The 27,828-nt window shown below is 34.0% G+C and overlaps 2 protein-coding genes across 2 annotated transcripts in view; one reads left to right on the top strand and one right to left on the bottom strand.

Moving 5' to 3' along the window:
- The window catches only part of LOC128230692 (uncharacterized), a 64,847-nt gene that overhangs the window by 13,225 nt on the left and 23,794 nt on the right, over positions 1-27,828 (bottom strand). The window lies entirely within an intron of this gene.
- On the top strand, positions 150-26,164 carry LOC128230681 (golgin subfamily B member 1-like). Its single transcript, XM_052943128.1, has 6 exons — positions 150-259; positions 1,418-1,540; positions 3,752-3,874; positions 5,541-6,005; positions 8,371-17,139; positions 18,901-26,164. The coding sequence occupies exons 1-6, from the start codon at positions 212-214 to the stop codon at positions 24,409-24,411; spliced, it is 15,039 nt and encodes a 5,012-aa protein (XP_052799088.1). The 5' UTR covers positions 150-211; the 3' UTR covers positions 24,412-26,164.

The following is a 27,828-nucleotide window of genomic DNA, read 5'->3' as shown; positions in this document are numbered from 1 at the left end:
AGCGCGCCAAATCTTAAACATTCGGAACACCTCGGCCATTTGGCTTCGAAAACAGTCCGAGGTTTCCGAATTAATCTGATAACGTCCCCTGGCAAGAGCTCTTCTAACGGAGGCGCATTTATTACAAACGCCATCTATCGGAAGGAAGTACAAGTCCTGTCATCGTCAACACAAACCTTTATGTTTTATGGAAAATGTTTGACTGTGCAGCATGGAAGAAGATAACAGAGACCAAAAACTAAAGGCCGGAAAAGAAAAAGTAATTCCTGCGTTGGTTCAGACTAAAATATTTCATTACATGTCAAAGCATTGTTAGTCAAACACTAAAGGCCAAAAATCAGGATTGGAAAACGAAAGTTATCAAAACATAGAAAATAGAGATATATTAGCACTGTGTATGCCTTATATAGTAATTATTTAAATGTCTGTTTGTCGTACAGTTTGCTTACGAAGATGTTTTATCGAAAATAGTCATGAAAGTTGGACTTGGCCGGAAAACAATGTTACACAATTCACAAGTGCTTGCATAAAAATTGTCAACAAGTTCTGTTAAATAAATATAGACCCTCCCTTGTGTGTCCAGATTTTTTACCAACAGTGCGATGATACCTATTACTTGGTGTTGCAATTTATTGTTAGCGAAGAAAATTTAAAGAATTTGTGGAAAGTAAATTGTTTCCGAAGTTTGCGATAATCTGTTATTTTGGTGTGGTTAAAATTATAACATCTATAAATACTAAACATGAACTCTTTGAATCCCCAGTTGCTTAATTGTTAAAAAATAATACATCTGGATTCAAACTAAATGAATATTATATGGCAGTACTCCCCATGCAGAATTTCCACTTTCCTAAGGCAGATTATCAGCATCACAGACATGAAATATAATTTGATGCTATCTGCTTTCATTGGCACTTTCACTCGCTCCCCCTCCGCGGCCGATGGGCGAAAGAATTTCCAACTGTATCTCAATTTCTTTTTTTATTTGGATACTGTTCTATTATAATGTTGTTTCGATAATTTTAGACTTACTTGCACGAAAAATGACTTGTTACCCTTATAAGGAGCACAAAATGGGTTGAAGTCCATTTTGTTGAGTTTTGATGCATTCTTGTATTTAACTCATTTGACTTTTGTTTAAGTTATGTAAACTTTCTTTTTTGTATGGATATCCAAATGACTTTTCTAGAACTCCTTTGGGAGAATGGAGAAGGAAACCTATTACACTGCAATCAAATGATGCCTTTTTTGAACAAAACACTGAAAATTGGAGATAAGTGTGTGATTTACATGTAGGGCTGCAGCTATTCGTGCAGCCTGCAATGTCAGATTTCATGATAAATTTGTAAAAACTTACAATCGCTTGTTTGGAATTAACTCAATATACATGTAAATGTATACTTGTTTAAAATTTCAGTTAGCCCAGTTTCAGAGGAAAAAGCGGAAGAAAAGGCCCCATGGAAGAAAGGAGACTGGAGAAGGTGATGGTTGCCAAGGGGATGACTACACATCACCTGGAGAATACACTTCACCTGGGGAGGTAATGATCTTTTTTACAGATGAAAATAGTTTTAAAATACACCCACTTTTTTTTTAATTTGTGGAAAAAATCGAGATGTTGTCACAGACATGCCTTTTATATGAACAAGCCCAAATGCTTTACAGTGCTTTGCATCAATTTTCTATACAAGCCCTGCTACATGTTTTTAAAATCCAGAATTCCAGCAATTCTGAAAAACATTTCCAGTGCAGGGCTTGTGTTTATTTTGACAACTGATATAGTGTTTTAATAGTCATATGTCTACATGTGGCAAATCCCATTGCTCTTGCTGTATCACAATATTCTGCATTACACATATATCACAGATTCAGAAATGTTTGGCGTTGCAAATCTTGGGATCTGACACTGAAATGAGATACTGCAAACATATGCAAATATCTTCCATAACATACCATAATTTAGGTGCCATCTTTGATTCAAACATGAACATGGAAGATCACGTTAATTCAGTATGCAGATCATGTTATTTACATCTTAGACAAATAGGCAGAATTCAGAAATATCTGACAATTGATGCATCTAAACAACTTGTGACTTCATTGGTTATCTCGCGCCTAGATTACTGCAATGCACTACTGTATGGAGTTTCTCAAACATTAGTCAACAAACTGCAGATCGTTCAAAATACAGCTGCCCGCATCATCACCAGAACCTTGCGGTACGATCATATCACACCTGTACTTAAAGAACTACATTGGCTTCCAGTGCAATACAGAATTCAGTTTAAAATTTTAACGCATACCTACAAAGCTTTAAACGGAAAATCACCAGAATATTTGGAATAAATGCTATGTGTTTACAAACCAAGAAGAAATCTGCGATCTCAAAACAAAGCACTTACTTTAGTGATACCAAAAAGTAAAACTGTAACCTACGGCAACCGACGTTTTGAATATGCAGCTCCGAAACTGTGGAACGACCTACCATCCGGTGTGAGAGACGCAAGTTCATTGTGTTCTTTCAAACGTGCACTTAAACACACTATTTCAAACAGGCGTATGAGTAGCATTTTTACCAGGAATGATCTGTGACAGTGATTCCCGAAGACTGTGTGACCATTATGTGATTCTAAACATAATTTTACAACCTGTTTTAATTCTACCATGATCTTTTAGTACAGTTACATATCCTATGTAAACTGTTTTAGACTATTGATACAATATATAAATGCAATTTAGATGTCAGGCGTAAATTATATTAATATCATTTTTAAATTTTTTCAAAGTTTCGCTAGACTATTTTTTTATCGTATGATATTGATATTTATTGTTTTTAATTCAGACGACCAGTTAAATACCACATTTCATTTTATTGTGTTTCATATTTTTTAGTATGTTGTACATTATTGTTCAAAAGCTGTCTAGTATTTTAATGATATTGCTTGTAGTTAACTATCAGATTATATCGTTGTAAAGCGCCTTTGAACGTGTATATGAAAAGGGCGCTATATAAGTTTGGTAAATAATAATAATAATAATACCAGATCAAAAAAATTATTTTCGCTAAAAGAATATCATAGTAAATATACACCTTTTTTACCAGTCCCATTCAGGGCTGGTCGGTAAGATAGGTTTTTCAAACTCTTACGAACATGAGCATTTGAATATGAAAACACACACCTGCTGTCCCTGACCGGGCACATTTGGCAGCCATTTAAATTACCAATACACAACTGATTTATCAATCGATGTATGCCAGGCTTAATATTTAAGCATAACAATTTTTACATCATTGAAAAGATAATTTTATTACTTTTTTAAACATATATATAAAAAAATTCAACAAATTTGAACAACAGGAAGTTAATGAAATAATTAAAGAAAGTCAACACCTATTGTATATTAAAGTAAAATTCCAATAGGCTTATTAGCTGAGCTATGGTTGCTAATGAATCTGGATATTACAATTATCTTCAGCTGCCAATTGTTTAAAACTTTAACAAGTTGTATTAAGGTTTTCTTTTGGTAAATGTGCACAATTGAATGATTTGATTGGTAAATACATGTAGTTATAACTGGATAAAGATCAGCCATTGGATAATCATAAACAAATAGCTAATTTTGACCAAACCAAAATATTAACTACAATTGTAATTCTATACAATTTGCTCATTAAGTACATATTTACACTTTCTTTTCTACCATTACACCTGTTAGGTAAACTTGCTTACAAGATTACTTTGTTAACCAGGAGACAGTAGCTGAGTTAGCTGCAGACAATGGAGTTACTTGGACGGTAGAACCCATTCCATTGACAACGCAAGAACATCATCCCACCAATGTGTGTACAGTTCACCCTGATGGAAATCAACAGGTATGATTAGGTCCCATGTTTCATAAAGTGAATTGTCATAGTCTTGGATAATTTATGGCATCGCAGTATGATTTTCTGACCAATTTGGGGCTGAAATTCATTTGCATTCTCAATGCTAAAACAATTTTTTTTTCACAAATGTGAATATAAATCCTTAAACAAGCACCCACAAACTCTTTTTTTTTTGTATGGAAAAGGTGGTGTAGTAAAGAAACAAATTTTATCAAATTAGTTTATCTTTTCTGTCTGTTTGTTAAAGGATTCTTGTTCATTTCTAGGTAATATTGGAATTTCCAGTTTTCGTCTAAATAACACATGTTTCCGAAATAGAAATGCCCTGCCACATTCCCTTAGTGGGGAAAAGATAGACTCTATTGTAAATGTCTATTGTCATTGTGCAAAAACTTACCTGTTATTTTGCCATGACTTTTAAACCATTGATATTATTAGGGTATATTTACACCTCAACTTCCATTCCTTAAATGAACTGCCTTGCGGCAATTGGGTTCATCAATCGATGAACGCAACATCTTCGGATATGTTCGGATCGTAATTCATTGCATAACAATATACATGAAAGCTATTGATCTTGTTATTGGTTGTATTGTGTCGGCAGGTCCCGTAAAATATAGATCAACATTTTAGAAAGTGTTAGTTTATTATATTTTAAATATATTGGTGCCAGAAGTGTTTCAATTTTTACGTTTTAAAGTGATTTCAAGTGGTTGATCTTTTCCCGCGTTATTGTGACGTCATTTGAAAAAATGTTTCCGGTTATAGTCGGGCCGTTCTATTCACAAAATGGGTAAGAATGGATTACTGAAAGGTTTTCTTAAATGAAATTAAGTATTTTTTTAACAATTCCTGAATGAAATAATGAACTATTGGTGTAAATATAAGGAATAAATTGCGGGGATGATGTCATTATTGGGGATATGAACGCAATTGGGTTGGTCAAAGTACGCGTGGAGTCCTTCGGACTCCACACACATTGACCAACCCAATTGCGTTCATACCCCGATAATGACATCAACCTGCAATTCTTTCCTTAACTAAGCAGGAATAGCCAGGTTTGAAAAAGGACATGGTGCTGCAGAAATGGGACAGGGTGCTGGGGGGGGGGGGCATTGTATTGTGCTGTGAAAGACTTTTGAATTTCACAGAAATTATTAAGTATTGTGCTTAATTGAAGTAATAATGTCAATTTGTATGAATTTATAACATCAAGTAAAAACATAAATATTGGATTATATTAGGCATTTAATTGAAGGCAAGCACAAGAATTTGACTTTGTGTTTGGTTTGCAATGATATATATAAAAGTTGATTTATAACCAAATAGTGACAATGATTTTGGACAAAAACATGGTTACTTTTACTCTCCTTAAAGAAAAGTCAGATTTCTTTAAATTAAGGATAGTTTTAGATTTATTCACTTTTTCAGTAAAAGGTTTGACGCTGAATAGGAGGGCAAAATGATTGATGTCAATGTCAAGCTGAATGACACTAATTTAATATAAGAAAATATGAAATGGTTGTATTACACTAATAACAAACATCATGGGATACAAATTATTCTACTAAGAAATAACTACAAAATATGCTTCTAAGAATGTCAGAATTTAAGTATTTTAATATTTAGACTATTTCTCAATATTTTTCAACAGGTACCCTCAGGAGTCACTGATTTCCAACAGAACATCCCACCTAATGAGGCGGTCAACTCTGTTATATACGGTCTTTCAACTAGCACTACCAAAGATACAGACATCGAGAGATCTACTGGAAATCCAAATAACAAATCTGAAGAATCAGAAAAACATTTTTTTGGTGGTTTTGCGATTGGTTCCCAGCAGTCTCCAATGTTTACCGATGTCAAAAACCAATCCTTGCCATTATGCACAAATACTGGTTCCCAGGACATAACAAAAACAGAAAATGGTTCCCATCAGTTTGTTAATGGGTCTAACAGTATGGGTGTTGGAGACCAGTCCTTGCCATTTTGCACAAATACTGGTACCCAGCAGTTGATTAATGGATCCCAAGGCAAAGAACTTGTGGATAAAAATCAGGAGGACGAGATTCAGGAGCTACATCATGTTGTTCAGTGGCTGCAGCTTCAGCTAACTACGGTAAACAAGGCAACAAATTGTGTGGTAAACGCTATATACGGTGTTTAGCGACACTGATTAAGCGATCAATGCTACCAATGCAACAGTCATCAAAATTAGTTTTTCGGATTAACAAGCCCAAATTCATATACTACTGCTTGGCATTACATTTTTGAATAAGCCTGGCTGTATAAAACCCAGAATTTGAGTAAGTCCGGAAAGCATTTTACCAGTGCAGGGCTTGTGCTAATTTTGACCACTGATGCAAGAGTTAAGCGCTTATAGTTGGGTACTTTGAATAAGAATAAGGAAAGGGGGAAACATTTTATCTTTAGTTCTACCATGTTAAATGAATGTGTATCTTAGGACATGAAAGACATTTGGTCTGACAGCTTTAAAGTCTACGCTGGACATTTTCATGTTATGTAGGACAATTTTTAGTGAAAACGTTAATACTGTAATTAGTTCTGTACTATGATTTTTAAATGCTTTCCTGTGATTTGTAGAGATTTATCTGTGATAATTTTGATATTTTTCGCTGTTTTATTTCAATTTCAAATCAAACCTCAGTGTGCTCAGAGCTAAAAAACAGTTTAATTTTGTCATTTTTAGCTCGACTATTCAAAGAATATGGAGAGCTATACTACTCACCCAAGCGCCCGCGTCACACCCTTGTTAAGGTTTTGTATGCAAGCACACATAGGTTAAAATCGGTTAAAATCTCAGCAACTACTTGAGGTATTGCATTGAAACTTTATACAATGGTACTCAACCATCCAACCTACTTAATTAACCAAGTTAGATAACTCTAGATTGCATTTAATGCAAATAAAAGGCCTTTATTATTCAACTTAGAAATTCTGGTTAAGGTTTTGCGTGCAAGCACACATAGGTTAATATCTCAGCAACTACTTGAGGTATTGCATTGAGACTTGATACAATGGTACTCAACTATCCAACCTACTTAACCCTTAAGCTGCTGATGGCGATTTTAAAGGCTTTGCAAACAGCTTGGAACCAGACCAGACGCCGAGTAACTCGGCGCCTGGTCAGGTTCCAAGCTGTTTGCCACTCAGTCAATATATCCCCAAAGTTTTAAGTAAATTGAAAGAAATTTAGAATAAACCAGACAACATTTTTGAGCAGACGACAATTTACCCAGCATGCAAAGGGTTAATTAACCAAATTAGATAACCCTTTTTTGCATTAAATTCAAATAATGGCCCCTTTTTTGACATAGAACTTCTGGTTAAGGTTTTGCATGTAACCACTTTTAAGTCAATACCTCAGCGAATACATCATGTATTGCATTGAAACTTTACACACAAGCTCCCAACCATTTAACCTTCTTCTTTAATCAAGTAAGATATCTCTATCTTTCATATTATGTAATTTTTGCCCCTTTATTATAAGACTTAGAAATTCTGGTTAAGGTCTTGCATGTTAGCACACATAGGAAAATATCTCAGCAACTTCTTGATGTATTGCACTGGGACTTTATACAATGGTATTCAACCACCCAACGTAATTGAATAACCAAGTTAGATAACTGTATTTTGCAAATAATGGCCCTTTATTATTAGACTTAATAATTCTGGTTAAAATTTTCCATGTAACCACATTTATGTTAATATCTCAGCACATCATGTATTGCATTGAAATCTAATCTAACAGTGATACATGCATGTTTCGCCACAACCTTTCAGTCCTTACATTGAAAAGCGGTGGAATAGTCGAGCACGCTGTCTCTGTGACAGCTCTTCTTGATGTAAAGGTTGCAAACAATTTAGTGCATTTTTCTGAAAAACTACTCGTACAATTGAATGTCATTTTACATCATTAATAGGCATATAATTAAAAGAAATTGTATTTGTTTTAGTGAAAGTATGCAAATATATATTTCCTTTTGTGAACACCAAAAGAAAATACAATAAACCTTTTGGTGCTCACTTGGTGAAATATTATGATCCTTCACTGAAACAAATAATCATCCTCTCTATAAATGTATAACAAAATATGACCTCAGCATTGTTTATTTATTGACATACAAACTTGACAAAAAACAGTTTATGAAATTAATTCGTATTGTAAAAGCCTAGGTGTTGTTTCCAATGTAGCTGTTCACATTTTGTCCAAACAAATTCATGTCTGTTAGTAAAAACTCAAAAAACCTAAAAACATTACTTAAAATTAATTACACATGTTACAACTATTATGGCATATTATATATACATATAGCAATCCCACTTCCCTGATAGAATATATTCAGTTTTGCTCCTTGACTAAGGAAGGAAGACAAATGAGCATAAACATCCATCTGCGAGGCTCTTAGTGGTTGTAAACTTTATTTTGGTAATCATAATTAAATCATGGTGTATTTTTTCAGAGTGACAGTGCCTTACGCAGCCAGGTAGACAATCAAGAGAGAAGCGCTGCAGCTCTTCTACAAGCCAGAACAGATATCACCACACTCCAGAGCAACATTCAGGATAAGGAGAACCTTGTAACCAGTCTTGCAGAGAAACTGACTCTTATATCCACTGAGTATAGCGCCCTCAAAGAGACATATGCACAAATGAAAGAGGACACTGTGAAGAGTAAGGAAGGAGTGAAAGTGTTGACTGCTGAACATGAGAATGAGGTTAGAACATTGGAACAAAGGTTTGAGGAATTTAAGGGTAACTATGAAGGGAGAATTAAAGACTTGACAAATGAAGTGCAGAAGGGTGAAAAGGATATGGCAGATTTGAAAGATATTCTTGAGAAAACTATTAAGAGTAAAGAAAGTTTAGCAGAAAACTGTGAAACATTGAAAAAGGCAGCAATCATAGTGAAAGAAAAGCATGAGGAATTGCTAGCTGACAAAGATTTGGAGATTCAACAACTAAGAGATGAACGAACCATTTCTGAACAAGCTAACACTGAAAACATTAGGGAAATGGAAAGTAAAATATCCGTGTTATGTTCTGAAAATGGTCAAATAAAGGTTTATATGGAACAGTTAGAAAAAGAAAATTCTGAGATGTTACAAGCAGTTCAGTTTGACAAAGACAATAAAGCAAGTTTGAAGTCATTGCAAGATCATTGTCAAGAAATTGAGGCTTTAAAACAAGAATTCAACAATCAATTGAGTCAAAAAAGTGCCAACTTGGAACAGATCATAGCAGAAAATACTGTCCTTACTACTGATAATGGGATGTTAGCTGGAGAAATTGAAAACTTGAAGAAGGATATATTGCTTGTATGTGATGAGAATCAAAAACTGTTGGATGATAACAGTGTATACAGGTCTCAGATTTCTGACTATGAGGCTAAAATAAATGAAGGGTTCACCATTCTGGAAGAGAACCATTCCCTACGTGTTCAAAATGATGAGTTGAATAATAAAATCAACAATCAGAAAGATGTTATTGCAGAACTTAAGAATGAACTTGCCAGTTTTACAACAGAGAATGCCCAACATGTTGAAGTGAACAAATCACTTACATCTACTGTGGAAAGTTATAAGAAGGACAATGGTGATTTGGAGACAGACAAAGACAAATGTTTAACTGAGATAGCAGCCTTGAGATCTCAGATAGACACTCTTTCTGATGAAAATAAGAGGTACAAAGAACAGGATAATGATTTGCAGAATAGGATTGTCTTGTTAAATAAAGAGATCTCTAGCTTGAAATCACATCCGGTGAATGTACCTGCTCAAAATGACCAGTTTTTACCAGTGCAAGAAGAAACTGTTGTTAAAGATGTACTTCAAAATGTAGAATGTGTTCAAAAACATACCATTTCTGGACATAAGAACACTGAAAATAGTGACCAAAGAAACTCACGAGATGAAAAGGCTGATGTAATGAATGATACAGCATATGTCTCCCTGCAACACGAGTCCTCCACAGAAAACACCATGGCACAAAATGTAAACTTTCAAGAAACCATCGAACATTTACAACTTGAGCTAAACACCATGAGAGATGCACTCAGAGAGAAACTTAATGAATGTGAATGTTTGAAAGACAACATAAAAGCACTTGAAATGTCGCAAGACATTCATAAGGTAGACAACCCTGCATTTATAAAATCTGATAATATGCCACTTATTGATCAAACAAGCAATTTAGAAGAAGCCAGTTTGTCAAAAGAGGTGAATGTGAGTAATTCCAGTGAGACAGTGGAAAATAAAGAGACAAATACCACTACCTCTGACGAAGATCTAACTGAGAGTGAAAAGTCTGAGGTAAGTGGAGTTAAGTTTACTGGTGGGATTTTGGACCAGGAGGTCAACCTGCATGCTTCTTCCTTTCCAAGTTGCCATGGCGATGTTGTCATTCCGTTAGCTAGTTCTTCTGTTGGGAATGTTCCCCCTGGTGACAGTGTTGTTGATGTTTCAGTTGATTTTGTTCATCGTAATAAGACTTTTCAGACTGACATAAGCGCTGGTGCAGGAACTGGCAATGATGATGTGGTTGACTTTGGAATACAGAGCGCTTTTGGTAAAGAAGAAATGGGTGATGCAAATAAGGAGTGTACACAAACTAGTGTAGATGAGAAAGATGTGTGTGACATTAGTAAAGACAATGTTTCAAATGCCATGATGATAGAAGCATTGAAACTAACAAATCGAGAATTGAAAACTAAGATTCAAGAAATCAATTCTGTAAGATCTCAACTAGAAAGTGAAAAAGAGAAGTTAGTGTGGGAAAGAGATGAACTGTTAATAAGAGTTGATGAACTGGATAAGGAAGTTTTATCAATTAAGGCAGACAAATGTGATGTGGAGTTTGAAAAAGTGCAATATGAAGAAGAATTGAACAGAGTCAAAGACAGACTTGAATATCTTGAATCATCAGAAATTGATGTGATAGAAATCAAAAACTTAGTGGATAAACTGCAAGAGGATAGAGAGGATTTATCCAAAGAAAATGAAAAGCTTCAGTGTTCACTTTCATTACAGTTAGATGAGAATGAGAGAGTGCTGGAATTACTGGAAAAGATGCAAAAGGAAAATGGTGTTCTTCTTGAAAACTTTAAAAAGGTTTCAGAAGAAGTGGAAGATCTCAGGGATGAAGTTTTAAGTTCAAAGAAAAAGAAACTGGAATTAGAAAGTGAAATTGAAAGTATGAGATATGAAAGAGAAGTAGCTGAAGATCAGTTAAATGGAGAGTTAGATGGACTTTTGGAAGAAAATTCTACTCTCAAAACTACAGTGCAAATGAAGAATTCTGAACTTGATATTGCTAAAAATGAGGTTTTAAGGCTAAACAACATGATTTCAAGTCTAGATGCACTCACTGAAGATTCCAATGTCTTAAAGACAAGAAATGTTGAACTTGAAGAAACATTTAAAGATCTGTCAACTGAAAATGAACAAAATGTTTCAGAAATATTGGATTTACAGAACAAGTTGTCGGAAGCAAATGAACAGAATGAAATACTTCTCGATAAAGTTGAGGAATATCAAAAAGTTGTCTGGGATCTTGACATTGAGAAAGGAGAATTGTTAGAATCTGCTGAATATGCCAAGCAAGAGTTGAACGAAAAAGGTAACAGCCATGGATTAGCTCTTGAAAAGTATGAAATGCAGTTAGAAGCACTAGATCAAGAAAACTCCACTCTAAAAACATTAGTTATGCAAAAAAATGATGAATTAGTACTAAAAACGGTCTGTGAAAATGAAAAAGATGAACTCACTGCAGATAATGCCAAGCTCAATGTTAAGTTAAAAGAACTTGAATATGAAATTTCAACCATGATGTCTGAAAAGGAAAAGGAAACTTTGAAATTCACAAAGGAATTATCTGAACTTGAGAAGAAATGTAATAGCTTGGAAAGTATTGTGTCTGATATGCAACAAAAGGAGGTGTATTTTAAAGATCAAATAAAAGTATATGAACAAATGGCAAGTGGACATGGGAAAAACAAAGACATAGATGCAATCAGTTCTCAGCTTGAACTTGAACAGAAGTATAAAACGAAAGTTGAAAACGATCTACGAAAACTTCAGATCAAGTATGAGGAAATAGAAACACAAAATAACGAAATGCAAAGCACCGTGATAAAACTGCAAAGAGAAATTGACACTCATACAAAATCTAATAAAGAACTTAGAGAAAAGCTTTGCGTTGTGTCTTCTGAGTTGGAACAGGAAAGTAATATGAAGCAAGCCCTAAAAAAAGAAATACAAGCAGTTTCTATTGAAAAGAAAGATCTTGAAAAGACCTGTGAAAAACTAAATAAGGAACTTTCAGAATCAGGCTCACAGTTACATCTCATTGCAATGAACAGAGAACATGTCAAAACTCAGGTTGATATTCTTTCAGCTGAAGTTGAGAGATTGTCTGCAGAAAGCAATGAACTTTCTCTTACTCTTCATGAGAAAACAATGATTATCAGAAAGCAACAGATTGATCTCGAAACATTGAATGGTGAGTTTGAACAGCTCCTTTCTGAAAAGAACAATTTAGAAACTTCAGTGGTAGAACTAAGTCAAATAAGTTCAGAGTACAAAGAGGAAAATTCCAATTTGATTTCAATGGTAGAAAGTCTTGAAAGAGACTTTGATGCTGTTAAGCTTGAAAATGAAAATTTGAAGGAAGTTAATGATGAAATGAACAAAGAATATGCATCAAAGGTCCAATCACAAAGTAAAGTTGAAGAAATCAGTGGTAAAAATGAAACTTTAAGGCAACAAAATGATTCCCTTACAACTGAAGTTGCAGAGTTGAAACAATTCAATGATGAGCTTTCTGTAACAGTTAATATTTTGAAAAGTAAGATGGAGATAGGAACTGAAACAAAACAAGAAAGTGAAGAAACTCACAGACAAGAAGTGGAGGAATTAAAAAATCAGATAAGAAAACATCATGATGAAAATGAACAGCTTAAAAGACAAGAACAAGTACTTATGCAATCATTACAGAGTAAAAATGAAGAATTAAATAATGCACAAAATATACAACATGATAGCTTTAGTGTTGAATTGAATGACTTACAAAGTCAAATAAAGCAATTGCTTAAAGACAAGGAAACTTTGCAGAATAAGAACACAACTTTTGAGCTTGAACGGGCTGACATTATTACAACTATAAAATGTCTTGACAAAGATAATATAGAGCTTAAGGAAGAATTACAAGGAGTAAAACAAGTTCAGGAAGAACAACATAGTGTAGAACAAGAGAATATCAAGCTCAAGGAAGAAATAAGAAAATTAATGGAACAAATAAGGAAACTCCAAGAGGAAGACAGTATTGAGAAAGATGAAAAGCAAGAAAAACACATGGCTCCAATAACTGATGAGGGTAATGTAGAGGAAGAAGAAGAAGTTCTTGAAAAACATCAGTCTGCATCATTGCAGGGAGTTAATACTGATGATAGGCAATCAGATATAGAGGCAGGACTTTTTACAGAAAACAATAGACTTGATGCTGCCAACCGGGCTCTTGTTCAAGAAGTTGAAAGGTTAACTGAAGTAAACAAGGAACTGTATTTAACTATTGACTGTTTCGAAGGAAGAATGAAAAGATTAGATACTTTAATTGAAATGACTAAAAGACCAGACGGTGCAGTTTCTGAAGAAATTAAAGAATTACAGATAGATGTTAATAACCTCAAAGAGGAGAAAGAAGCACTAGAAAAGCATGAACAGACGTTGACTGCATCAATGCAAGTAATGCAAGAAAAATATGAAAATCTGAACACTGAGTTAGAAGCAGCTCAGAGATTTCTTACCGACGAACTTCAGCATTGTCAATCAGAAGTCAAAGACAAAACTGAAAGAATTGAAGATTTGGAAAGCAAAAACAATGAATTGGAGTTAGAAGTTAAGAAAGCCAATCAAATGCTTGACAAACTTGAAGAAGAAAATAAAGAGTTACTTGACATGAAAGAGAGAGTAAAATCTGAATGTGATAGCTTAAAGCATAGTCGGTCCCGTCTTCAAACAGAAATACAGCATTTGAGTAAGGTAAACAAAACTGTGCAGGCAGGAAAAGAGCAATTAGAAACATTCTTGCATGAACAGACAGACATTAATGATCAGATGAAACAATCGTTGACATGCATCGAAGCTGAAAATGAAAAACTTAAAATTGAAAACTCAGATCTCGCAAACAAACTTAAGGTTATTAAAGAAGAAAAAGAAAATGCATCTAAGCAAGAAAATGGGAAACAAACCTCTGGTGATGTGGAAATGGAGGCACTGAAAGAAGAAAATGCACGGCTAAATGCTCATATATCAGAGTTAAAGACTATTGGTGAAACAAATACTGATCAGAGTATGAGTTTAGAGTATGGAATGATGTCTGAAAACCACAGACTGAATACTGCCAATAGTGCTTTAGTCCAGGAGGTCGAAAGATTGACAGCAGTTAACAGAGAGCTGTATCTAACAGTTACCTCATTTGAAGAAAGAATGGAGAGGCTGGATGCTATTGTTGAAAAACAGGCATTGAAGGATAATGACCCTGCTCATGAAAAACTTGAAGTACTAAAGATCGATATTGACAAAATCAAAACTGAGAAAGCAGCACTTGAAAAAAGAGAGCAGGACTTAAGAGCATCTTTTGAAACCCTGCAAGAAAAATATGAAAATCTGAATTCAGAAATGGAAACAACACAAAGAATCCTGGACAAAGAACTACATCATTTTCAGGAACAAATGGAAGATAGTAATGGAAGGGTTGAAGAGTTGGAAAGGCAAAATGATGAAATGAAAAATGAGAATAGCAAAAACATCAAGCTTATTGAAAAAATTGAGCAAGCAAATATGAAGTTGAATGTTTTGTTTGACAATATTCTAGAGGAAAATGAGCAGTTGAAAGATTATAAGGTTCAATGTAAAAAGGAATCAGATGAAAATAAAGCCACAGTCGAAAAACTTCAAACAGAAAATGCAGAAATCGTGGCTGTTAATGATCAACAAAGCATTAAGAATTCACAGCTTTCTGATGAAAATGCGTCCTTGCAGCAAGTCGTGGCAGAGTTAAAAAGGGATGTTTCAGAAAATGAATCATTGCGGGAAGAAAATAGAAAGCTGACAGAACGTATATCACATTTGGAAAATGAAAAGGTTGATCAGTTTATTCTTAATGAAAATATGAAGCTAACAGCAGAAAACAAAACATTAGATAACGAAGCAGGAAAGTTACGAGAGAAAAATGAGGAGTTACAGGTTAGAGTATGTAATTTTGAAGAGAGAATGCAGAAACTGGATGAAATCTTTGAGCAGACAAAGGCAATGGCTGATGATGACACCATGTCTGTTCAGATTCAAGAATTACACAAGAAAATAGCCAGTATACAGAGGGAAAAGGAATCGCTTGAAAAGATAACAAAAGAACTCACTACTACTTTACATGACATGCAAAGTAAATATGAAGAAGTCAAATCTGAAATGGAGTCAACAAAAAGAAATTGTGATAAAGAAATTCATCTGCTTCAAAACCAGCTTAGGGAAATGAATAGCGATGTTGGTGAGCTGAGGAAGATGTTAGACTTTATGGAAGCTGAAATGTACAGTACCGCAGAAGAGAAACTTCAACTTAAAGCAAAACTGGAAAGAGAACAATCTAGGCTAAATGAACTTCATGAGCAAAAGTTAAGACTTGAAGAAATATTAGATGACAAACAGCAAAAGGATATGAAGAACATGAAAATGGTTAATCAAAAACAAAAAAATACGAAGAATGTCCAAGTAGTCCAAGCAAGAGTGATACCTGACAATGATACTGCAGCACAAACTGCTTCTAACAATGATGATAATGTGGCGGGTGAACAAGAAAGTCAGCAGGTTACAGTTGCTCAGTTTGCTCAAGCAATATCTGCAATGACAGAATCTCTTGCAGATCTCAATGAGGCATATGATCTACAATCAGAAGTGGAAGATGATAACATTCCTTCATTCAATAGAGCATACCATATGCTTGATCTTGGATCAAATGACTCCAGTTTCCATAAATTTACCCAAACAAACATTACAATAGCAGAATCAGAGTCTTCAGCTTTCTTGTTAGATGATAATGGTGGATTTCATGAAAATTGTAAAGATGTTTGTACCATTGATGCTGAAATCCAGACTGAGGAAATTCTTCAGTTTGAAGAAATGCAAGAAATGGATGAATTCTTTGACGAGAATGAAACAAAAGATGACAGTGAAAAAGATATTGATGAAATCATGATGAGTGAAAGATCAGCAGATACTGAATATGTACAAGGGGTCAAAACTACTGGTATCATTGTTTCAGCAAATGAAGAGGGAAATAATTCCTCAATCTCAAAAGAACATCATCCAAGGACAGTAGATGCTTCTTGTCAGTATGACATCTCACATGATCATGAACAAGGACTCAATTTTGGACACCATGCTGGGGCAGATGGGGGTCAGGATAGTGACAATTCTGACAGTGAACAATGTAGGGAAGATGTATCCATCATTTCAGCAGATAGTGGTATCATTTCAACAGCTCTGCTGCAGACTGACTATTTTGAAGTTGCTGAACATTTTGAACAAGAGCTTTCATCAGATAATGAATCAGAAATAACAGTTCCGGGTGAAATGGAAGTAATAGGTGAAATAGATTTACAAGCAGCTTCTGGATTCCTTGAAATGGTAGACAGAGAAACACAGACTGATGCTAGTCCTTCAAATGAAGATCTGAATGATAATGAGTCCTATGAAGCTGATGTTGCTGAAACTACTGCAGAACTTGAAGTAAAGCTAAGGGAAAAAGAGGCTGAAATTGAAAAAAGACTCCTGCAGAAATATGAAGATAGAGAACAGAACATATCTTTACTTGAGGAAAACTTTGAATCAAGAATGAAACAGATTGAATATGAAATAGAAGATAATTACATACAAAAAGTCAGAGACAGAGAAGTTGAAATTGCTCTTGAATGTGAAATGAAGAAAAGAAAAGCTATTGAGGAAATGACTTTGGAAACGGAGAGAAAAATAGAAAGAATAAAGATGGAGAAAGATCAACAGTTTGTAGAGACTTTGCAGAAAGTAAAGGCTGACTTTGACAGAAAAGAGAGGAGTCGAAGTCGTAGAAGTCGTCAACATGTATCCAGTGACAGAGCAACAGAAGGTCAAGAACAGTCCGCTCTTGGACCAGAAGGAGATATGGGGGAGCACCTTGACCATCTGCAGCAAGAAAATCAGGTTGGTACTATGAAAAGTGTTATTTTCATATAGTTAAATGATTAATTTAAAAAAAAAAATGTATAAAAAAAATCATGAATGTTCATATTTGATAACCGTGCTAGAAAAATAATTATGTTTTGTATACAGTTTTTAAACATGAAAGTCCAAAATGTAAATTGATAGTTCAATTTCGCATCTTACTTCCTTTATTATCTTGATAATGTAGAGATTTAATTTTCTTTCATTTTGTAATGCTTTAAATTCAAAAAATATTTTTTAGTAATTTGATGAAAGCCTGCAGCTGAGATACAAGAATTTGAGCGTACACTGTTTGCCCTGTATTAGCTTTCCTAGACTGTGATTTTTTTTTTCACAAATCAAAATGCAAAAAAAGCATTCTAAAAAACCTAAAAAAAGATAGTGCTTACATTACAAACTCTAAGATTATAACCCTGCATTTCCAGCCAATGAAATTCGCCCTTAATGAGTATTATGTGTAATTGTTAAGAATTGCAGTTTGGCAATTTCACAGAAATAACATTGTTTTTCAATTCCACACCATAGGCATAGTTTTTCAATTCCACACCATAGGCATAGTTTTTCAATTCCACACCATAGGCATAGTGAAAATGTGTTAAGATTGTAGATGGTTCGAACACATTGTGTAAAATCTTAATAAAAAGTTTTCTCACTTGGTTCATTCAAATCAGTAAGATTTTACACAACATGTTTTAACTATTACATAGCACTCTGCCATCCTCATTTAAAGTGACACTCTTATTCAAAATCAATACATACGGATGTATAGCAAACATCAGTTTTGATTGATAAACCTTTTACTACTAACTAAATAATACATTTATGGAAAATATTAATACCTGATAACAAGATTGTTACCGTGTATTTAAAAGCTGAAAACACAAAAATATTAAATGATTGATGATTGCTAAAAGATTTACAGTGATCTACTATAGTCTCATATTAAGGTAGAAATTCTGTGCTCATTTCTTTCAAATTAAACTTGGTTTCCTTCCTAAGAACCATTGTTTTCGACATTTATTCATCCTTCTGGGAACATTAAAACAATAGTATTAATTGTGGTAAATCTTATGTGGGAATAAGAGTGCATCTTTAATACACCTTGTTACATTCTGAATCATATCAAGCTCATTGTATGATTAATAATTCATAGATATATAGGTCACGATATCGTGAAGAAAAGAACATAAATTTGATTAACGATTATCTCCTACTATCAGTACTTTATGTACATAAATTATAAGAGATGTTTTCTGGTGCCACTTGACACAAATATAATTGTGTAATATATTATTACAGTGAGTTTGTTTGCAAATGTTGTATGGATGATATTAAAATCACAGATTTCTTTTACAAAATGGATCTTATGTGATAACTGGTAAATATTATTCATATCTGTTAGAAAATTATTTTATTAAGTACCTTTCGGATCCATCCAAATATTCTTCAAAGTAGAGTTTTATTAAAAATTATCGGGGAATGATTTAGATTACGAGATTACCGGTATGTTCATATTTAATTTAAGTGGAGTAATTTAAGTCCTGTTTGTTTTTCAAAGATGGCTTTTGGAACATATTGTATTCAAGTATCAGCTGCAGGCTTTAGAACTTAAGTCATGTAATGGCAAAAACAATTGAATGAAACAAAGGTGAAAGGACTTTGCTGATATTGTTTCTAAATGTATTTTTTTCTTAACTGTTACCAATTTAGAATAAAAATGTATGTTTTTTTCTTCTTCAGGAGCTGGCTTCAGTTAGAGATGACCTTGTTCATCAAATAGAGGTGATACATGAGGAACAGGAAATACTTTTTGAACACCTGCTTGGCATTATGGGTGAACAAAGTAATAATTCCCAGGATTCCAGTGATCAGCAGGCATCATCTTGGCTGGAGAGAGAAATGGCCCCAGAATTGTCTTTTGGAAGTACAAGAAGATCTAGCAGTCTCCATAATCTAAGCAGTTTTGATCCATCATTATTATGTTCAAATAAGGAATGTTTAAATGTAAGAACAAAGTATGAAACCCTGATGGACAAAATCAGGCAATTTTTGACATTCAGAAGGACTACAAAATATGAAGACCGTAAAGAAGATTTTGTTAAACCAAAAGAAGAAAATTCAACTGGTGGGTTTTCAAATGACCAGGATGGTGATAAATTTGTAGAAAATGTAGATGATGACGGTCAGATGCTGCAAAGAATTACCTCTCAATACCTGGAACATTGTTTTCCACAATCTAAACAGGGAAAGGACAATGAAGGTTTTGTTGCTGAGTCTGGTGACAATGTTACCAACAACAACATTGTTGATATGATTGTGAAAGAATCTAAAAATGTAGTGGAACAAGAAGGACATTTTTCAGAAAATGAAACGGACAATGATGATGATGAAAAGCTTGATGGATCATATCTGCCAAGAAAAACTGAGAAGAATAAATTGAGAAAGAAATTTAAAAGTTTCATTGTGACAAAAGCAGATAGTAATGGCTTTTTTTCAGAAGATGAACAGGACATAGATATTGTTTCCCCAAAGAAACGACATTTTTCTGAGTCTGATGCAGTACAAAAAGATGACAAAGTGTTTAAGCAAATTGACACATCCAAAAGTGATAATGCTGAGGGCCAGTTTGTATTTGAAGCACACGCTGCAGATGAAATAGAGGATCCTCAAAGTTTATCTGATGAAGAAGTATTTACATCGGAAATTTTGGAGGAAAGCGAGCAGAAAATTTTAGAAAAAGTTCTTCATGCCCAAGGAAGTCAACTAGAAACAGATCAGTTTGTAAGTGAACTTCTAAGTTCTGAAGAGAAACCTCCAGGGACTGAAGAGCTCAATATGAACATTACAATTGACTCCAAAACTGGTGAGGAAAGTGGTGATTTCTTTGAAGAAAATAGTTCAAAGCAAATAAGACCTTTTAGGCCTGTGGACATTGTAAAAGAGGATAGCAAGGATGAAGATACCAATATAGATACTGAATATGGCAAATTTGACTCTGGTGACATTCTTGAAACCATTACTCCAGTAGAATTTAATCAAACAAATATGTCTAGTAGAGAACAGATGCCATGTCCTGAAGAAGTTCAAGAAATGTTTGTATCTGAAACTGTTCCATTAACTGATACAAGAAACAACAGAACTCTTGACAGTAGCCTTATTTCTCATTCTAAGAGTCCAAGAAGGGATTTAAGTGAAGAAAAAGACATTGCTGAAGGAGACCGGTCATCAACAGCAGAATCAGTTGATCAAGGAAGGCAGAGTTACGAGAATGCGGTGTTTGATATTTTAAATGCAATATGTCCAGGGACAGACCCAAGTCGGGTTCCGGAGAATGTTAGGGAAAACTCACTTCTTTATCGTCCAAATTTTACTAACGTTGAACAAACAACGCATGAGTTTAGTGACCTACCTGTTGAAAGTGATTTACAAGATCTCAAAGTAATGTACAAGCAGTTACAGTCAAATTATGAAAAACTGAAAGATGATCATAATGAACTGCTTAAGAAAGTAAGTCATGATGATCAAGAAATTCAAAGGGTTTCTGGTGTTGAGGCAAGTAAATATGAGCATGTTCAAGAAGAGAATGAAAATGTTAAAGCAGAACTATTTCAGCTCAAGAAGAAAAATGAGCAGTTAAACATTGATGTTGAAAATCTAGCACCGCTATCTGTAGAAAATGAAAGGTTAAGGCAAGAAGTTGATGAACTAAAAGAAGATATTGCATTTGTCACTGATGAAATAGAAAAGAAGACTGAAGCTTTGATTACATTACAACAGTCTTTTAACGTTGATAAGTCAGAAGTAAGTTCCCAAGTAGAGACAGATAGAGATGAAATGGAGATAATTAGAAATGAGCTACTATCACTTCAGCAAGAAAACTCTTCATTAAAATCAGAGACTGCTCAACTTTCAACTTTGACTAAAGACAATCATTCTCTAAAAGATCAAATAAAAGCAGTTGAAAATGAAAAAGAAACTCTAAAGAAAGGTTTTGAAGATGCAGGCAGGTTGGTTATAGAAGAGAAAGAACGATTGGAGAAAACATTGTTGGCTCATGCCGAAATGTATGATAAACTTGAAAAAGACTTTACTGATCTTATGGAGGAGAAGGCAGATATACTAAATGCCTTTCAAGAAAAGACTCAAACTGAAAGAGAAGTTATTGATGAAAAGGATGACTTGACTAAACAAGTTTGCAATCTCAAATCTGAGATGACTGCTTTAAATGAAAAGTTGGAGTTATCAAATAGTGACAATAATGGTTATCAACAGACTATACAGTTACTGAAATGTGAGAAAGAAGAGTTAAATACACAAATTCAAGAAATTGAAAAAAACAGACAACAGCTTGTTGAGTTTCTTGAAGGGAAGACAAAAGTTGTAAGTGAATTGACTGCTGTAAATGAAACACTTAGCGCTCATGTTAGTGATCTAGAAAATAAAGTGGAAACCATGTTGCCTATAATCAGTAAACTAGAATATAAGGTTGGTGATTTGAGTAAAGAAAATGGTGACCTGAAGGAATATGTCTCCTGGAATGATGCTTTAAAGGAAGAAATTGATGATTTAAAAACTGAAAAGTCAAGTCTACTAGAACAGTTAAGTGACAAAACTAATGTCATTGAACTTCAAGAGATATCTATGAAAGAAATTGAAGAATTAAAGGAACAGAACTCTACACTACATAGAAGCAATGAAGAAAATGAATTAGTTTTAAGTGATCTTAGAAATGAGGTAAGATCATTACAAATTGCCAACCAAGGTAACACCATTAGAAATGCATCTTCTGTTTCAATACAAACAGGTACACTTTTGTCTGTAGAAAGAAAGGAAGATGATGAAGTCAAAGGACATCAAGCTTCAGCAAGTTATGATTCAAAAACTGATGATGCTGAAACAGACATACAAGCTGTCACAGTCTTCGCAAATGACAAACCACCTGATAATGCTGCATTAGATCTGAAAAAAGTTGAGCCACATGTAGAAAAAAGAAAACGTTTTAAGAAGCAGAGAACAAAGAAGTTTGAAAATTTGGACCTTAGAACATCTAGTGTGGACAAAGCAACTGAAACAGAAGTGTTTAAAATGCCAAGCTTTGATTGTAGCACTGACACTTATGATCTCCTTGTTTTGCAAAAGCAGGACAGCACCTTTGGCAGTTTTGATGTTGGCATTGATTGTAATTTAACAGCAGTACCCTACCAAGGTAGTGAAAATGTTATTAGTCTTAAAGAAGAAGTAGATTCTCTGAAAAGGCAAAATTCAAGTTTGAAAGAAAAAATCGACAGCATAGAGGCTAGGTCGGAAAGTGACACTGATGTACAGATCCTTGAAGATATGCGGGATGCTATAAAGACATTAAAGTTTGAAAAAGCTTCAATGGTGAGGCAGAAGAGTGAAGTGTCTGATACTCTGGAAAGTGACAATAAAAGATTGCAAAGTGAAATAGAAGAACTCTTGATTCAGAATGATAAATTGAGAGGAAAACTAAAGAAGCAAGAAGATTCTCTAAAGAAGGAAAATCGGGAGGTCCTGCAGATGTACAATGACCTAAGAAATGAAGTAGAGATTCTAGTGATCTCTAAGCATGACTTAGAGATAGAGCTGCATGTGTTAAAGGACCTCTTAGAACAGGAATCACTGAGTCCACAAAGATCAGTGGATCTGGATCACAGCAGAGAGCTCACAGATGAAGATGTAGAGGACATGGAACAATTGAAAAACAGCATCGATAAACTTAAGAGGGACTTAAGAGAAAAAGACATATATGTTAAGCAGCTGGAACATCATTTTCTTCTGGCTGAAAAAGATTCCCCTGGTTTAACATCAACACCGAGACCTCTTGCAAGTAGAGGCAGTCCGATTTTGTCCAAAATATTCAAGAAGAGATCAAGGTTGGCTAATTTAAGCAGAAGAGCATACAGTCATGATATTGAAACTGATTGCGATAGTCATGTCCTTAGCCCTTCCACAAGCTTTAAGAGCATTCAGGAAAATGAAACAGGGATTGGCAAGCATTCTGAAAACTCTTTACATTTAAGTGATGCAGGTCAGAACATGTCCTCAGATAGAAGCTTTGGAGAGAGATTAAAAGAACCAGCTAGAACCTTAACTGGTTCGTTGCTGTCACCTGAAACTTCGATGGTGAGATCAGGAAGCTTGAATGACAGCTTTGAAGTAATTGAAAGAATAAAGTCTGGGCTAAGAGCAGATGAAGATGGACATTTGGCTTTAGAACTGAAGCAGTATGAACTTGTAGGTGAAATAACAACTCTTAGAAGAGAATTGAGAGAGACCAAAGCTTTGTATTCTAAAGAAACAGAACTGTTGTCGGAAGAGTTAGTTAAAGAGAGAGTTTCTAAGGAAATGAAACAAAGGCATGCATCTGGGCTAAGTTTGGAATCAAATGTGGCCCAAGATTTTCTGAAACTTAGACAAGAGGTTGCACGACTAAGAGAAGAGAACAAAATGCTGATTATTGATAATGATAAATGGATAGAGAGACTCAAAGAACAGGAACAGATTGTCCTTGACTTGAAAGAAAGAATTGCTAGAAATACAAGTGGGTATGGTGAAACTGAGGAGGTTTTTGGAAGGCAAATGGCATTACTTCAGAAACAAAGGGAAGAACTATTAAGCAAATTAAAAGACACAGATGTCAAATACTTCTCCTTGTCGAAAGAGCTTGGTGAAAAGGGTATAATTGAAGAAACTTTAAGGAAAGAAAAACAGAACCTAGCTGCTAAGTTAGAAGAAAAGGAACAGGTTGAAAAAGAGTTATTAGAATCAAAAATGTTGTTGGAAAAGCAGAGAGAAAAAGAACAAGAATTTGAGGAAACAATCTACAGAAAAGATATGAATGAAATACAACTGATGAGGCAAAAACGACTGTTGGAAGAAGAGCTGAGAGAAATTGAGGCTAAGTTTAGGGACAAGGAAGAAAGTTTAGACTATGAGAAAAATAGGTTGCTAGAAGAACTTAGAGTGACTAACACTACCAGTCGTGCATCATTGACAGAGCATGATGAAGATATGTCTACTGTGAGTACCGAACTGACTGGATTTGCAGATCGGAATGTGGGACGTTTAGAAATTATGTTAGCGGAGGTAGAGCGTCAGCACTCTGTTGCCGTGGGCGTTCTGAAGGAACAACTGGAGTCGAAATATAAACGACGGGAACAGAAAATGAAGGAACACCACGGAATGGAACTGGACAAAGCGAAGAAAGACGTCTCAAATAAGGTTACCTGAGCAACACAATATGCACGTGCATAAATCATATCACACATGACTACTTCTACACTTAGTGTTGTAATTTTATATGGGCTAAGGAACAATGTATTTCACATTTGTGTAAGTTATATCATCTTTTTGTTTGTGTGCACTTTTGTGTGCCATTTTTCTTGGGTTTCATAGATTTTCATTTAGAATGACATTGAAAGTTTGTTCATATTTGAAGAAATGTGCTATGTATAATGGTCCTTAACTGTAAAAGATGATTTCAAACATTGCCAAAACTATATTTTATTATTCTATGAGCTTATATATATTGCGTTGAACCATTTTAAACCATGTTACCCATTTTGTATGCATCAAACAATTGTATAACTATGCATGTTTAGGTATAAGGGATATGTACTGTAATCATGCAGTTTTGTTTTTGTTGTTTTAAAAGCAAATCTTTTTGAAATATTGGCATGTAAATTACCATAGTAATGTCTAGCTAAGCATGTGACATGTTGAATTTTGGACTTTCAGTTACATTGGTTTTTATGCAGGTTATTTTTTTATCTTTGACATTTTCCTTTTTATAGCGATTAAACCTCAGACCTGTATTTTCAATGAATTTTGGCTATGTTTTGATTTCTTTTTTCAAAATTTTGACCTATACTTTTTCCTTGATGTTGCATGTAATCTTGTTTAAAAAACAATCAAACTCCATTTAATCATTCAGTGGTACAAATTTGTACAAGCGAACCCTTTTATGGGTATGTGTATGTGTGAACTTTTTGTGGGCTATGTCATCCAGGTACTTGTACATTGTACAATATTAACAGAACTTAAACATGTACAATAAGGAAAGAGCAAATGATTTTATGTGAGTAACAGGGATCCTACAAGAGAAAGGTTTAAGAGAAATTGCGCAAAGAACTTTTAAAGTTTAACCTGTATGGGTAGCAATACGTTGAAGAACACAATCATACACGTCATGTTTCATAAAATCTCTTATCTATTGTATTCATTCTGGTTGCCTTTTACTGCTAGTTATTCTATTGATGGGAGATAACTATGTGTGCACTATGATTATTTTATCAAAGGGAGATAACTCTGTATGCACTATAATTATTTTATGAAAGGGAGATAACTATGTGTGTACTATGATTATTTTATCAAAGGTTTATCATTGTGTACACTGATTATTTTATCGAATGCAGATAACTCTGTGTACACTATGATTATTTTATCGAATGCAGATAACTCTGTGTGCACCATGATTATTTTATAGAATGAAGATAACTCTGAGTGCCCCATGATTATTTTATGGAAGGGAGATAACTATGTGTTTACTATGATTATTTTATGAAAGGGAGATAACTCAGTGTGCACTGATTTTTTTTATCAAAGGGGTATCTCTGTGTGCACTATGATTATTTTATCGAATGCAGATAACTGTGTGCACTACGATTATTTTATCAAAGGGAGGTAACTATGTGCGCACTATGATTATTTTATCAAGGGAGATAACTCTGTCTAAACTAAACTGCTAATCATTTAATCAAAGGGAGATTACACTGTGATAATATGTGCCTTTCCCCTCCCTTTTTTACATTTTGATGTCCGTATAAATGAAATAAAATGTAATTTTGTATGTACTGAACCATTGTTTTATTGAAGAAAACTTTTTAAGTTGTTTGTTAAATTTGTGATAAAATTGTACTAACATTAAATTAATTTATTATTTTATTGTTATGATGAATATTTCTTAGCTTAATAAAGAAATGTATAAATTTATATAGAGTTGTCCATTTCTCAAATATGAGGTAAAAATCTAGAATACCAATTATTATATTGGAAAGGGATGGTCATTAAGGAACAATTGTATTAGCTAGTCATGCTCAAATTTCTCGAACATTATGACAAAATTAATTATAACACAATTCGTTTTGGTATAATTTGTGTAACATTTTCATTTTGAGGAGTTCTGGACTATCAATGGAAATAATCTGTATGAAAATCACGATAAAACAATCACTTTTTATTTGAATTAGTAAATTAAGATATTTGAGCTCATTCAACTTAATTTTTCAAGAAATTGGGGCCTGTTTTTTGTCGAAAAGTGTAGCAATGGGGGTAGAAGATTTGTTGCTAATTGTTTTGGCCATAATTTGATCAACTTAGGGATTAACATGAACATCTTTGGAACACATGTTCATTTCATACACTGGATTAGAAAGTTCCATAACTCTATTGAAAATATTTGCCAAGTGATTCCCCTTGAGTAAATATTGTGAGCATTGACACCTGCTTGCAGTGCTTGGGCCGTATTCAAAAAGCATCTTAGTAACAATATTCAACTTGGTGAACAATTGCCTTTTTTCTTATTTGAATTTTAAGAAAACGAACAATATGTGTTCACCAAAAATATGAAAGTAAGCAAGAAAATGGTACAAATTATATGTGCATAATGATGATATGAATAAATCTGATGTAAAATAACAGTTATTTCAAATAATCAATGTCAAAAATTAGCAAATATTCACACTAAATTAAAATTATTCACTAAGATGCTTATTCAATACGGCCCCTGTTGTCTCAAAGATGCTAAATGCGCACAATATAGGTTGATGCATTTTTGTTTCATTTGAACGCATTCTCATGTTTAACTCATTTCACTTTAAAGGGACTAGACACCAGGTGATGCAATTGCAAGAAAAATGAGATTTGTAAAAACTTACTTTAAATTGATATCGTTGTGTTCAACGCATTGAATCTTACTTACTGATGTATCACATCGCTTATGACACATGTATCTTTCGCAATTTTTGCGTATTTTTCCAATCTGGAATTTACAGGGTTTGTCAACCATTTAAAAACCAGTTGATTTAAAAAAAAACGTCAGTATATGTATCTGTATTAATAATGTGACTTTCACATTTTGCTTCCAATGTGACTTTCACATGCTAAATAAACACACTATAAACTGGGAAACCATTATGCGCTCTTTTTAAACAGGTAAACTCAGCTGGGACAGCCACATGAATATTATTTTTATCATGTGAAATGATGTAATCGGCCTCGTACTAGCTGGTATCGACAATTCTAGGCTTGTCTTGTGGAAATAATGTATTTGCCGATTTTGGGACCATCTGTCTAGCCACTTGAATAATCAAAACAAAAAATAGCACATGATTTAGGTACAAATAAAGAAATATAAGTGACAATTTGGCACTTTTCTATCTGGGGAACTTGAGTGCACATAGATATAAATTCCAAAAACCCATTGATAAAGGCTGATATTTTATCTGTTTTTTTTTCTTTTATTTATCATTGAATAATGAGTTAAACATGAAAATACATTAAAATTTAAAAATAAATGTTTGCATCAACCTATAGTGTGCACTTTTAAAGCTGCACTCTCATAGATATACCGTACCATTTTTACAACTT

This window comes from Mya arenaria, chromosome 1, assembly GCF_026914265.1.
Source record: "Mya arenaria isolate MELC-2E11 chromosome 1, ASM2691426v1".
NCBI classification, from domain to species: Eukaryota; Metazoa; Mollusca; class Bivalvia; order Myida; family Myidae; genus Mya; species Mya arenaria.
The sequence above is the reverse complement of the archived record's forward strand: the minus strand, read 5'-3'. Positions and strand labels throughout refer to the sequence as shown.